Source organism: Ranitomeya imitator, chromosome 6, assembly GCF_032444005.1.
Source record: "Ranitomeya imitator isolate aRanImi1 chromosome 6, aRanImi1.pri, whole genome shotgun sequence".
In the NCBI taxonomy this organism is placed as follows: domain Eukaryota; kingdom Metazoa; phylum Chordata; class Amphibia; order Anura; family Dendrobatidae; genus Ranitomeya; species Ranitomeya imitator.
The window spans coordinates 417,689,699-417,705,232 of record NC_091287.1 but is presented as its reverse complement, the minus strand read 5'-3'; the positions used below and the strand labels follow the sequence as shown (position 1 = coordinate 417,705,232).

Genomic DNA, 15,534 nt, shown 5'->3' with positions numbered 1-15,534 from the left:
ATCGGATATAGCATGAGTGGAATCACCACAGTAAAAACACAGCCCATTCCGACGTCTGTGTTCTTGCCGTTCAGCTCTGGTCAAAGTCCTATCACATTGCATAGGCTCAGGTCTATGCTCAGATAATACCGCCAAATGGTGCACAGCTTTACGCTCACGCAAGCGTCGATCGATCTGAATGGCCAAAGACATAGACTCATTCAGACCAGCAGGCATGGGAAATCCCACCATGACATCCTTAAGGGCTTCAGAGAGCCCCTTTCTGAAAATTGCTGCCAGGGCACATTCATTCCACTGAGTGAGTACAGACAACTTCCTAAACTTCTGACAATACATTTCTACCTCATCCTGACCCTGACACAGAGCCAGCAAGATTTTCTCTGCCTGATCCACTGAATTAGGTTCATCATAAAGCAATCCGAGCGCCAGAAAAAACGCATCAACATCACGCAATGCCGGATCTCCTGGCGCAAGAGAAAATGCCCAGTCTTGAGGATCGCCACGTAACAAAGAAATAATGATTTTCACTTGTTGAACAGGGTCACCTGAGGAGCGAGGTTTCAAAGCAAGAAACAATTTACAATTATTTTTGAAATTCAGAAACTTAGATCTATCCCCAAAAAACAAATCAGGAATTGGAATCCTAGGCTCTAACATAGGATTCTGAACCACAAAATCTTGAATGTTTTGTACCCTTGCAGTGAGATTATCCATACAAGAGGATAGACCTTGAATGTCCATATTTACACCTGTATCCTGAACCACCCAGAGGTAAAGGGGAAAAGAGAGAAAAAACACACTGCAAAGAAAAAAAAATGGTCTCAGCACTTCTCTTATCCCTCTATTGAGATGCATTAATACTTTGGGCCACCTGTACTGTTATGACCTGGTGGTAAGGACAATAATGGACCTGGTGGTTAAGAGCACACGGAATGACCTGATGGTTACTAATAATATAGGACGAGCTCTGAGACGTGGGAACTCTGCTGACCGCAATCCCTAATCCTATCACACACACTAGAAATAGCCGTGGATTGCTCCTAACGCTCCCTATTCAACTCGACACAGCCTAAGAAACTAGCTAGCCCTAGAGAAAGAAAAATAAAGCCTACCTTGCCTCAGAGAAATTCCCCAAAGGAAAAGGCAGCCCCCCACATATAATGACTGTGAGTAAAGATGAAAATTACAAACACAGAGATTAAATAGATTTAGCAAAGTGAGGCCCGACTTACTGAACAGACAGAGGATAGGAAAGGAAACTTTGCGGTCAGCACAAAAAACTACAAAAAGACCACGCAGAGGGCACAAAAAGACCCTCCGCACCGACTCACGGTGCGGAGGCGCTCCCTCTGCGTCCCAGAGCTTCCAGCAAGCAAGACAAAATCAAAATAGCAAGCTGGACAGAAAATTAGCAAACCAAAGAAAAGCAAGCAGGAACTTAGCTTCTGCTGGGAAGACAGGTCACAAGAACGATCCAGGAGAGAACAAGACCAATACTGGAACATTGACAAGTGGCATGGAGCAATGATCTAAGTGGAGTTAAATAGAGCAGCCAGCTAACGAATTAACCTCGTCACCTGTCGAAGGAAACTCAGAAGCAGCAGCTCCACTCACAACCACCAGAGGAAGCCCATGGACAGAACCAGCCAAAGTACCATTCATGACCACAGGAGGGAGCTTGACAACAGAATTCACAACAGGCGGCCAAAAAACACAGCATTCCAAGAAAAACACTTGCTACCCACAGTAAAATTTGGTGGAGATTCCAACATGCTTTGGGGCTGTGTGGCCAATGCCGGCACTGGGAATCTTGTTAAAGTTGAGGGACGCATGGATTCCTCTCAGTATCAGCAGATTCTTGACAATAATGTTCATGAATCAGTGACAAAGTTGAAGATACACAGGGGATGGATCTTTCAGCAAGACAATGATCCAAAACACCGCTCCAAATCTACTCCGGCATTCATGCAGAGGAACAATTACACTGTTCTGGAATGGCCATCCCAGTCCCCAGACCTGAATATCATTGAACATCTGTGGGATCATTTGAAGAGGGCTGTCCATGCTCGGCGACCATCAAACTTAACTGAACTGGAATGGTTTTGTAAAGAGGAATGGTCAAAAATACCTTCATCCAGGATCCAGGAACTCATTAAAAGCTACAGGAAGCGACTAGAGGCTGTTATTTTTGCAAAAGGGGATCTACTAAATATTAATGTCACTTTTCTGGTGGGGTGCCCATACTTATGCACCTGTCAAATTTTGTTTAAATGCAGATTGCACATTTTCTGTTAGTACAATGTGTGTAAATGGGTTAGTAACTGGCTTAGTGATAGAAAGCAGAGGGTGGTTATAAATGGTATAGTCTCTAACTGGGTCACTGTGACCAGTGGGGTACCGCAGGGGTCAGTATTGGGACCTGTTCTCTTCAACATATTCATTAATGATCTGGTAGAAGGTTTACACAGTAAAATATCGATATTTGCAGATGATACAAAACTATGTAAAGCAGTTAATACAAGAGAAGATAGTATTCTGCTACAGATGGATCTGGATAAGTTGGAAACTTGGGCTGAAAGGTGGCAGATGAGGTTTAACAATGATAAATGTAAGGTTATACACATGGGAAGAGGGAATCAATATCACCATTACACACTGAACGGGAAACCACTGTGTAAATCTGATAGGGAGAAGGACTTGGGGATCCTAGTTAATGATAAACTTACCTGGAGCAGCCAGTGCCAGGCAGCAGCTGCCAAGGCAAACAGGATCATGGGGTGCATTAAAAGAGGTCTGGATACACATGATGAGAGCATTATACTGCCTCTGTACAAATCCCTAGTTAGACCGCACATGGAGTACTGTGTCCAGTTTTGGGCACCGGTGCTCAGGAAGGATATAATGGAACTAGAGAGAGTACAAAGGAGGGCAACAAAATTAATAAAGGGAGAACTACAATACCCAGATAGATTAGCGAAATTAGGATTATTTAGTCTAGAAAAAAGACGACTGAGGGGCGATCTAATAACCATGTATAAGTATATAAGGGGACAATACAAATATCTCGCTGAGGATCTGTTTATACCAAGGAAGGTGACGGGCACAAGGGGGCATTCTTTGCGTCTGGAGGAGAGAAGGTTTTTCCACCAACATAGAAGAGGATTCTTTACTGTTAGGGCAGTGAGAATCTGGAATTGCTTGCCTGAGGAGGTGGTGATGGCGAACTCAGTCGAGGGGTTCAAGAGAGGCCTGGATGTCTTCCTGGAGCAGAACAATATTGTATCATACAATTATTAGGTTCTGTAGAAGGACGTAGATCTGGGTATTTATTATGATGGAATATAGGCTGAACTGGATGGACAAATGTCTTTTTTCGGCCTTACTAACTATGTTACTATGTTACTATGTTACAATAAACCTCATTTCAAGGCAGAAACATTACTGTGTCCAACAGTTATTAGATATATGAAACTGAAATAGCTGTTGCAAAAAAAACAATTTTTATAAAACATTAAGCTTAAGATTAATAGGGGTGCCCAAACTTTTTCATATAACTGTAGTTACATATTTAAAAAAAAATTATTGTCTTAAATAGGCAATTACCAAGTTATTTAAATTCTCCATATATCAGTCTGGATACTTGTAGAAGATTAAACATGTAGGGCACAAACATTATACCATTACTTTTGTACAATTGGCTATCTAACATCCCCTTGATCCTTATTTGTCATGGTTCCACCCCTGCAGTTACTGACAGCTCAGCTGTCCAATCTGGTGCAGGGGCATGCTGAGCCGTTGGTGTTTTGATTGACAGCTTGGCCGCCCAATCGGAGACTGGGAGGAGCTGGCTGTCTCCAGGTGTTCATTGTTCCAGGTGATTGCCCTGTTACTTAGCTGGGCTGTTAGTCCCAGACCTCTGCCAGACATAGATTCAGCTAAGTGTGGTTGGTTTTCTTTGTGCCTAGTGTTTTTCTTTTTGATCCTTCATTGCCTGACCTGGGACCTCATTCTGACCCTCCCTTTTTTAACTCCTCTGTTCTGATCCGCTATCCTCCTGGAATTTTGACCTTGGACCATTATCTGACAATGCCTTTGTCTCTTCCCTCTGTTTATGACATACCCTCCTGGCTTTTGACCTCGAAATCCTTGACTACCCAGTCTCACAGCTTAGGCTACTTTCTCACAGCAGGTTTTTGCCATCAGGCACAATCCGTCGAATGTTGAAAAAAACAGATCCGTCACAGATTGTGAAAACTGATGAGACGGATCCGTTTTTTTGACCGGTCCGACTAGCATATCCAGATAATTGGAATAAAAAAAAATTGGAGCATGCCCAGTTTAAAATAAAACAGAATCCGGCACCAGAATCCGTCATTTTCCAGATTCGGCACCTTCCGGCTCCCATAGGCTTCCGGCTTTTTCGCCGGAGAAAAAAAAACGTTACTGTATATGTTTTTTCCAGACGCCAAGAACTACATTTTTGCAGGATCTGGTGAAAACCGGAACAAACGTAAGCTAATCCGGCGTTAATACAAGTCTATGGGAAAAAACTGGATCCGGTGGCATCTTTCGCCAGATCCAGTTTTTTCAAAATTTGCCAGATTGAGCCTGACGGCAAAAGACGGATGTGTGAAAGTAGCCTTATCTGTGAGAAATGACTCAGCGTTACATTATTATAGCATTTGCATGTGTCTATATGTCCGCTTCAACCGTAGTGCCACAGTTGCATTCTTTAAAACCATAAGTCATAGTGCGTGGACATCTTATCTGAGATTTTCTTGCAAAGTTTTTGTAATAAGACAAAGGAAAGAAAAACCAAAGAAAAACAAAATGGACAAAAGTGGCTGGAAAAATCATGTGATATTTAATAATTATACGACCATATTACAGTTGTGCCATTTAGAAATCTGCACAATTAGGGGTCGCTCACACAAATAATTATTCTCTCTTCAGAGAGAATCGAACTGATTATGGAAATGATACTTGGCCCAAACTATGTCAAAGTGTAAGCAGAGTGTCAGTTTACTGTGCTCAGATTCTCGCACGTGAGAGAATCGTAACGTATCACAGATGTGGAGAAGATAGAGAACTTAATTTCTCCATCTTCCCCATTGTCTGTATAAATCGGACTGTACCCTGATGCATTTGAATGGAGTTTGATGTTTTACTCGCACCCATAGACTTGAATGGGTGTGTGTGACCCAACTGCACAACCACTCGCAGCATGGTGCTACATTTTTTCTCATGATGAATCGACATTAGAAAGAAAAGAGCAAATCTGCTCTGCTCCATAGAACAACATTGGTCAGTACGCTATCCGATCAACCGCGTCTGATATACATCCTCATGTGAGCTAGTCCTTAAAGGGAGGCTGACACCCATGAAACTCAGCCATGGCTAAGGGCTCGGTGTACCTTTCCTCGCTAATCAACATGACTTATAACTTCCCTTAGCTTGATCGACAGTAATGATTTGCCCAGAGCGAGCACTGCCTAAATGCCAGGTCCACACGGACACTACAGGAGCAGAATACACACGGTCTCCATGTGGGCATGTTGTAATCCTTATCTCCTCTCATCAGTAGAAGAACAGTCGCTCTGTGATCATGTGTGCAGTGAGCTGGTGCCACACATAGAAGAGAGGGATAAGAGAGCACTTGCGCTGACACTGCCTGTGTGCGCCTGCTCCGCTTTTGTAGTGCAGACAGTGCTTGCTCTGGGCAAGCAGGTGCTGTCAATCAATGTAAGAGGAGGTAGGAGGCATGCTAATTGGTGGTGAACCTTGCACGAAGCCCTTGGCCACATCAAAGGTGCACTGAGCAGCCCTCATTTGCGTATGCAATTAAACAGCTTTTTTGCACAACTGAAGAAGGTAAATCTATGATAAGTTATGAGTTGCCTCAATTCACAGATGCATCATGAACTTTCAGCAATTACACAAGTTTCGGATTTATTTTATGCAGTGCTAACTATGTTTTCATTTTGGGTCTCCAGCAGCCAAGAAAGATGTGATTTCACTGTCACTACCTAAAAAACCACCCACACAATTTATACTCCAGATCTGCGAGTCACTTTATGTTGTATTCAGCTTAGATGTGCATTCTAGAGAGGAGAGAGTGTTTGAACACGAACCCATCAGTGATCCGCGTGTCCGTATCAACACAATCAAGCGGCCTGCAATGTACTGAAATATATGTAAACTCTGGAGGATACAAATGGAGAATTTTTCTTCTTACTAAAACCAACTGCAGCAATGCTTTCTTTCAAAATACATAAAGTAAATGGCCGCTGTCGCTTCAACAAGCTTTACACAAATCAATAAATCAAGCAAATAAGAACCTTGACTCAGTAATCTATTGTATCATGAATATATGCTTCTTTCTCCATTTATAGGCCATTCCTCCTCTCCACCTTGTGTTTGCTTACCTAATCTGCAAATTAAAAATGTTTTTCATCCTAGGACTGCAGGAACTATGGTGCGAGTGCAGTTAGCATATTTCTAGGAGGATTAGTTCCCTTTAATAAATATCCTGAGGTGTAAGCTTCATGCTAATTGAATAATGGCGCTATGTGTCGAGAGCGGCAAGTAGAGAATGGATAGTTCATGTCAATGCAGAGTGAATATCAAATATGGAGAGGTGCTGAGAATTAGGAAGGGAAAACACGGATTAGACCAGGATGTAATATTGAATGGCGCATGCAATGCTAGATATGTATCATGTTACATAGTAACTCAGAATTCTATAACGAAAGGATAGAGCGCTATCTTCGGTGCTTAGATTGCTTCTGCTTTAACCATTTCAGCACCTGGCTATACTTTCCCTGTAATTGACCAGACACAGATAAACAATTTCAGAACAAAAAGTCACCAAAGCAAAATGACCGCAGGCCGAGATCAAGCTTTAATATCCTGCATTTGTGGATAGCTTATAAAGAAGGAACCATTATTCAGGCGGTGAGGGCCGCACATTTATTTCTTCTTGACGTGATGACTATGGGCTATTTTGTGATGTGCCGAGCACCTTCATGGTTATATAATCCTCACCGGCTATTTATTTCAGATGTCGGTAGCAGTGCCAGTGGTTATTTTTTACGGTTGTGTATTACTACATAGTCACACATAACATTTATCATGACTTCTGTACTATTTAATACATTTGCTTACTCACAATTGCATTTCTTCTGTACAAACCGAATTTTACATGCCGTTCTATATGTAGACAAGCGAATACGATCCAGATCTTGAGCCCCTAGTAGGAAAATAAATGGGTCGCATTAGATGGTTACACCTACAGTGCACTGATGAACATGGGCTTCAATATGACCTAGGATGGATGGATTCACACATTACGTGGTTGACATGTTACAAGGTTCACATCTTACCATCTCTACACAAAGACCCGACTGCGGAGTATCTGACACCACCCCAGATACCTCAGTATAGCTTAGGCTACATGGACAAGAGTATATTACAGTTTGTGTTCTACGGATCCAAAACATTGCGGCCCATTTTATCCTACTAGACCCTGCTGAACCTTCATGGGCCTCACATTTTTCTACACAGGACCTTTCTAACTTGATTTCTTGAGGAAAAAATGTGATATGCTGTGAAATATTCCCCCATAGAAGCAGTACTTGTGTAGTTGGGCAAATCTAAGGTCTCATTCACGCATCCAAGATTAAGCATGTATGGGACAAAATGGTACCGGGGTCATCAGTGTTTTGGATCAGTGTACAATCCGTATGTCCGTTTTCACCATCAATGTTTTTCATGGATGGAGACATGACAAAGCTTCTCCTATCCTTTACAATATTAAATTCAGACATGGATTGTACAGAGGTGACATCCGTGTGCTGTACGTCTTTTTCACTTTTTATTTGTGATACCAGAAAAAAACAATCATGTCTCCGTGAGTTTTGCATGGACACACGTTCCATAGAAAAAATAAGCACATGTGAATAGCACCATAGATTATAATGGGTACAAGCTGCGTTTGTGAATAAAATGGAGACCCCACGTACGTGCAACACGGATGTCTGAATGAGGCCTAGTACAGAATTTGGCAACTATATAACGTAATCCCTCATTGTCTGCCTTACTTTCTTTTGTTCAGGCTCAGTCCTGTAACAGATGTAATTATTCCTTGAAGGAGTTTTCCAACAATTATTTAATTACTGTAAAGGCTTAGGGTAAATATAAGAAAAACAGCTGTACTTTCCCTCCCCGCTCCAGCGTCGGCAAACCAGCACTGCCCTCAGTCTGGGTTGACAGGCCGCAGCAAGGACATCATGACTACAGCTTTCATGACTGCTGCCGCCAATCACTGCTCAGAGGTATTTTGTTGTCAACCTTGGAATCATGACTGAGCCCAGCGATTGGCTGCAGCAGTTACATGCAATGTAGTCATAGTGTCCTTACTGGAACGTGTCAAACAGAACTGGGGCAGTTGTCATTTTTACACTAGGCAAGACTTATCAGTAAAAGAAAATAATTGTTGGTAAATAGAGATGAGAGAATCGATTCACCGGGCCACAGCCAAGTCAGTATTCCATGACCACTGGATGGAAGCCCTGTAAACAGCCTCCTACTGGAAGGCATCAGTGGCTCCCCTTTTGATTTGCTGGGCTGGAGCGATGCCGTCATTGAGCAATGAGGAATACACAATGTGGGCGGCACGGTGGCTCAGTGGTTAGCACTGCAGCCTTACAGCGCTGTAGTCCTGGGTTCAAATCCCACCAAGGCAACATCTGCAAGGAGTTTGTATGTTCTCTCCGTGTTTGCGTGGGTTTCCTCCGGGTTCTCCAGTTTCCTCCCACACTCCAAAAACATACTGGTACGGATTCTAGATTGTGAGCCTCATTGGGCACAGTGATGATAATGTGTGCAAACTGTAAAACGCTGCAGAATATGTTAGCGCTATATAAAAATAAAGATTATTATTATTATTGTCATGCCAGCCCAGGTAACCAAAAGAGAAGCAGTGGAAGCCTTCAGGTAGGAGGCAATTCACAGGGCTCCCATCCAGTAATCACAGATACTGACCGGGCTGCAGATCCGGGGTCCGGTGTATAGATTCTCACTGCTAGACCCTCAAGCAGGCAGCTAGAAGTCATGGTGGAAACTAAGTAACAAGTGTTCATCCCCTACAGCATCACCACAAGAAAAATTAAGCAATACGTGGTGCCCCCAGAAATCAATTGGTCATCTGCTTCCAGTACAGTTGATTCCTCCAGGGTGGGTACTGCTCTTTATGGCAACTTTCTGCTTCAGCTAATTGATGAAAATCACTAGCTAGGAACCCGTCACTTAAGTCATAATGCCCTAACAGGGTTTTTGAGAATGTCCCTTAGGGAATTTAATTATTATTATACATTTTTATAGCGCCATTTATTCCATGGCGCTTTACATGTGAATACGGGGCAAATATAGACAAATACATTAAACATGAGCAAAAAAACAAGGCACACAGGTACATAAGGAGGGAGGACCCTGCCCGCGATGGCTCACAGTCTGCAGGGGATGGGTGAGGATACACTAGGAGAGGGTAGAGTAGGTTGTGTGGCGGTTCCGTAGGTTGAGGATCACTGCAGGCTGTAGGCTTGTCAGAAGAGGTGAGTCTTCAGGTTCTTTTTGAAGGTTTCAATGGTAGGCGAGAGTCTGATGTGTTGGGGTAGAGAGTTCCAGAGCATGGGGGAAGCACGGGAGAAGTCTTGGATGCGGTTGTGGGAAGAAGAGATGAGGGGGGAGTAGAGAAGGAGGTCTTGAGATGATCGGAGGTTGCGTGTAGGTAGGTACTAGGTACCGGGAGACCATGTCACAGATGTATGGAGGAGATAGGTTGTGGATATCTTTGTATGTCATTGTGAGGGGTTTGAACTGGAGTCTCTGGGCGATAGGAAGCCAGTGAAGGGCTCGGCATAGGGGAGAGGCTGGGGAATAGCGGGGAGACAGGTTGATTAGTTGGGCAGAAGAGTGTAGGATGGATTGGAGTGGTGCCAGAGTGCTAGAAGGGAGTCCAGAGAGTAGGAGGTTGCAGTAGTCAAGGCAGGAGATGATAAGGGCATACACTAGTGTTTTTGTGGTGTCGCGGTCAAGGAATGCACGGATCCGGGAAATATTTTTGAGTTTGAGACAGCAGGAGGAGGCAAGGGCTTGGATATGTGGCTTGAAAGAGAGGGCAGAGTCGAGGATCACCCCGAGGCACCGGGTGTGTGGGACTGGGGAAAGTGAGCAGCCATTGACATTGATGGATAGGTCTTTTGGAGGGGTTGAGTGAGATGGGGAAAGATGATGAATTCTGTTTTGTCCTTGTTCAGTTGTAGAAAGCGAGCAGAAAAGAAGGCTGAAATAGCAGACAGACAGTGAGGGATTTTGGTAAGTAAGGAGGTGAGGTCAGGTCCGGATAGACTCGTAGATCTGCGTGTCGTCGGCGTAGAGATGGTACTGCATACCGTGGGATTCTATGAGCTGTCCAAGGCCGAAGGTGTAGATGGAGAAGAGTAGGGGTCCTAAAACAGAGCCTTGGGGAACACCGACTGACAAGGGGCGAAGTGAGGAGGTGGTGTGGGGGAGGGAGACACTGAATGTTCGGTCTGTCAAATATGACGAAATCCAGGATAGGGCCAAGTCTGTGATGCCAAGAGATGAGAGGATCTGTAGCAGAAGGGAGTGGTCCACAGTGTCGAAGGCAGAAGACAGGTCCAGAAGAAGGAGGACAGAGTAGTGTCGCTTGCTCCTGACAGTAGGTCATTGGTGACTTTAGTTAGGGCAGTTTCAGTTGAGTGATGGGGACGGAAGCCAGATTGTAACCTATCAAAGAGGGAGCAGAAGGAGAGGTGGGAGGACAGTTCAAGATGGACGTGTTGCTCCAGTAATTTGGAGGCATAAGGGAGAAGAGATATCGGGCGATAGCTACAGTAGACACAGAGGATGGGTCGAGGGAGGGCTTTTTGAAGATGGGTGTGATCTTGGCATGCTTGAAGGATGAGTGGAAGACGTGAGTGAGAGGTTGAAGAGGTGCGTTAGGGTGGGGATGAAGACTGTGGAAAGGTTAGGGATAAGGTGGGATGGGAGCGGGTCGAGCGTGCAGGTGGTGAGTTGTGATCTTGACAAGAGGGTGGAGAGCTGATCTTCTGTCATGGTGGAGAAGCTGGTTTTGGAGGAGCAGGGTTGAGCAGCTAAGAGGGGCAGTGGGCGCTGTGGGCCAAAGCTTTCTCTGCCTCTTTCTTTAAACAGAAGATCGATACGATCAAAGTCTTCAGCAGAAATGAGAGGGGAGGGAGTGGGTACAGGGGGACGGAGTAGAGAATTGAAAGTGTTGAAAAGCTGTTTAGGGTTGTGAGACAGGGAGGATATGAGAGATGAGAAGTAAGTTTGTTTTGCGGTAGTGAGCGTGGACTTGAAGCTGGCGAGGGACTGCTTGTATGCAGTGAAGTGGTCAGCGGAAGAGCGGGATCGCTTCCATCTCCGCTCAGCGATCCTGGAAGCCCGTCTCAGTTCTTTGGTCAGGCTGGTCAGCCAAGGCTGCCTGTTGAATGTACGAGTTTTGCTATGCATGAGCGGGGCGGCCGAATCGAGTGTTGCCGTTATTGTGGTGTTATAAAAAGTGGCAGCAGCATCTGTGTCATGAAGGGAGGCTATGTCTGTAAGAGGGAAAAGGGACTCAGAGAGTGATTGCAAGTTGAGATGTTTGAGATTTCTGCGAGGGTTAGTGAGTTTGTGGAGTGGGGGTTGCACACTAGGAGAGGAGAGGAGAGGGAAGAGAATGTCAGTAGGTTGTGGTCAGACAGGGGGAGGGGTGTGTTAATGACATTAGTAAAGGAGCAGCGGCGGGTGGAGATGAGGTCCAGCGGGTGGCCATCTTTGTGAGTGGCCTCAGAGGACCATTGAGTGAGGCCAAAGGAGGCAGTCAGTGATAAAAGTTTAGAGGCAGCTGAGGTGGAAGTGTCAATGGGGATGAAATTACCCATGATGATAGTGGGGATGTCAACAGAGAGGAAATGAAGTAGCCAGGTGGTGAAGTGGTCAAGAAAGATGGAGATGGCTAGTTCTGGGGGGCGGTAGATGACAACCAGCTGTAGGTTGGAGGGGGAATAGATGCGGATGGAGTGCACCTCAAACGAGGGAAGAATAGCAGAGGGTGGTAGCGGGATTGGAGTGAAGGAGCAGGTGTCGGACAGGAGCAAGCCAACTCCTCCACCACGTTTGTTGGTGGAGCGAGGGGTGTGAGAGAGGTGGAATCCACCATAGGAGCTGTTATGGCTGAGTCAGAGGGGGTGAGCCAGGTTTCAGTGATGCCGAGGAAGGATAGTTTGTTGATGATGAAGAGGTCATGGATAAATGGCAGTTTGTTGCAGACGGAGCATGCGTTCCATAGTGCTCCAGGTAAGGTGACCGGGGGAGTGGGGGCTGGATGAATGGGTATAAGGTTGTCATGGATGGGAAAACGTGCAGAGGATCGTGGCAGGGGGGTTAGAAATGAGTGTGGGGATGTGTTGGGGAGGGTCGGGATTTGGGGATACGTCACCAGCAATGAGGAGTAGCAGACAGAGCGTTAGAAGGTGGGAGCCGGATAGGACATAATGTGGCCGTGTGTGTCTGGAGAAAAAGGATTGCATGTGGAGGAACAGTTCTGAGGAGAAGGCGAGATGGCTGGGGAGTACTGAGGGAGAAATGACTAGTTCTTTACTAGGTTGAGGGATTGCAGGAGATTGTAAGAAGGAAAGTAGTAAGGCAGTAAAAGGGGAAAGAAACCAAAACATTGTAGAGGTTTGGTATTCTGTTACCTTCCAGTCAATTCCAGTCCAATTCAGTCTAATTCAACGTAATTAATGCTTACACTTACAATTTTTTTTACATTTGCTGAGCATCAGCAGCAAATCTACATCACACTATACATTTACAAAAAGTTAAAATTTGTTTTGCAGGTAAATGTCCTCTGTTGTTTTTTTAAAATCCGGATGGAAAATCAGCAATGTATTGATTACGTATCAACATGCCTGAATGGCCGTTCCCTTTTACAAATTTGACTGATCAGACATTGATGACCTATCCTATAGATAGGACTAATATTCGACTCCTACGTCCTGTTCTTTATATACTGTAGAAATTACCAGCAATAAACTAACTCAGATGTAGTTGCTTCAATAGACATTGTAATCCTGTCTGTGATAATGAGATTGTTGAAAGGTATTCGGTGTAGTAAAAAAAGTGCAAGTCTAGGATTAAGCCTAATGGCCAGCTTTAAAATTGCAAGATTTGTGTTTTATTTTTATATAGTTAAAAAATATAAAATAAAAAAAATAATAATTAAAATAAACAACATTTAATATAAAAATCTAAGGTAACAAAAAGGTTATTTTCCATTAACACATTCCCTTTACCTTAGTATAAAGCTAAAAAAAGTAATAATTCCCATTGGTATGAAAATGGCCATTATGTAGTGCTTATTATTCTCATTCCTCTATTACCCATTATTTATGTTCATAGATGATGTCATAAAAAATTCTACTGAACACAATTGGGCCTGAAAATATATTCGGTGTTCATTTTTCAAGGGAAGGTTTTAAAAGTGATCTGATTGTTTGCTATGAGCAACACTAAGGCTTTTTCATCTAAAGGTTTTTATAGAATTGGCCCAATTGTGTTTCCAAATTCTCAGCTATTTCTGCTGTGAAAGCAAGTTTAGAAATTACAGCTTTGTTTATTTTGTGCTCCAATGTCCTTTCTTTTATTAGAAAAACAGAGAATCATTACTATGGAATTTTCCTCATGAAAATGCTACTAGTTCGTACCATGTTTCTAATGTTTTTGGCAGAATCACTTAAAAAAGTTGTCCAGGACTTATCAATTGATGACCTATATTAGACTAGTGGTGATCCAACACCCGGCAGCCCAAGGATCACCTGAAATCCATTCTGGCGACAGAATATAGCAGCCCAGGTAAACTTCTTAGTGGCCTCTGCCCAATACTATTGCTTATCTACCACTGAGTTGCAGGAGATAAACTACAGCCCTTGGCCATGGCCACAAAGCAATGTATGGGGCTGTGTTCTGAGCCTTTATTATCTATATCCAACTGTTTCCAAAGTAAATTTTAGGCAGTCAGTGGGGGTGTTGGGTTTTGGGCCACCACAGATCTTGTGTTGGTGACCTTTTCTATGTATAGGTCATCAATTGTTAATTCCCACACAACTTGTTTAATCTTCCTTCCTTATGAGTAAAAGTAAATATGAAAAAAACAAAATGGATATCTTTAAGGCCATGTTCTCACGTTCAGTATATTGTCAGTATACATCTATATTTGTAAGCCAAAGGAGAAACAGGAACCTGGACCAGATGACCCAGGAGGTCCCTTCCAACTCTAACATTCTATGACACCAGGGTAAATATAACCTATTCATATGAAGTTGAGGTGCTTCGGGCACCCTGAAGGAGCCCACGTGGCCTGAAGCACCCTTAATCCCACAGTTTCACGGGCTAACCCTGAATTACAGTACTGATTGACAGCCTTGTGACAGATCATAAAACTGTTGAAGGAAGGGTGCTTGGAACCGTGGAGCCATATCATGTTGCTCCAAGCACCTCATTTGTATGGGAACATCACAATGGTTTACTCCAAAATTAAACTAAAGGTTTGGCTCTTCATAGCGCAAAGTTTCCTAAGACCTGTGCTTACTTTAATCCAGACTTCAGAGCCAACAGACTGCCTCAAATGAGGTTATACAGTTTTTTTGGGGAAAAAAACCAAATGACAGTTGCCCTGATGGTGCAGTAGATGACATAGCTAGCGCGCTGGTCCATATTCTATAAAAACCCAAAGCCATCAAAGCTGTGTTATTAGTCACTCATAGACATGCAACATTTAACTCACTCAAGAGTATTTTTCAAGTTTGCCATCATCCTTTTTTGTGGATTTTGAAGCAATCAGTCTCCTGTGTGTAACAATCACCCCCCAGTTACACACAGGAGACAGTGCCTACTAGTAGTATTCAACCCCCTGCAGATTTAGCAGGTTTAATAAGATGCAAATAAGTTAGAGCCTTCAAACTTCAAACAAGAGCAGGATTTATTAACAGATGCATAAATCTTACAAACCAAAAAGTTTTGTTGCTCAGTTAAATTTTTATAAATTTTAAACATAAAAGTGTGGGTCAATTATTATTCAACCCATAGGTTTAATATTTTGTGCAATAACCTTTGTTTGCAATTACAGCTAATAATCGTCTATTATAAGACCTGATCAGGCCGGCACAGGTCTCTGGAGTTATCTTGGCCCACTCCTCCATGCAGATCTTCTCCAAGTTATCTAGGTTCTTTGGGTGTCTCATGTGGACTTTAATCTTGAGCTCCTTCCACAAGTTTTCAATTGGGTTAAGGTCAGGAGACTGACTGGGCCACTGCAACACCTTGATTTTTTGCCTCCTGAACCAGGCCTTGGTTTTTTTGGCTGTGTGCTTTGGGTCATTGTCTTGTTGGAAGATGAAATGACGACCCATCTTAAGATCCTTGATGGAGGAGCGGAGGCTCTTGGCC

The 15,534-nt window shown here is 43.7% G+C and overlaps 1 protein-coding gene across 16 annotated transcripts in view; it reads right to left on the bottom strand.

The window, feature by feature from the left end:
* The window catches only part of DTNA (dystrobrevin alpha), a 450,665-nt gene that overhangs the window by 154,682 nt on the left and 280,449 nt on the right, over positions 1 to 15,534 (bottom strand). For all 16 annotated transcript variants that reach the window (XM_069731276.1, XM_069731277.1, XM_069731274.1 and 13 more), the window contains exon 3: positions 7,169 to 7,249. In XM_069731276.1, the coding sequence (XP_069587377.1) occupies positions 7,169 to 7,249 (81 nt within the window). The remainder of the gene's footprint in view (positions 1 to 7,168; positions 7,250 to 15,534) is intronic.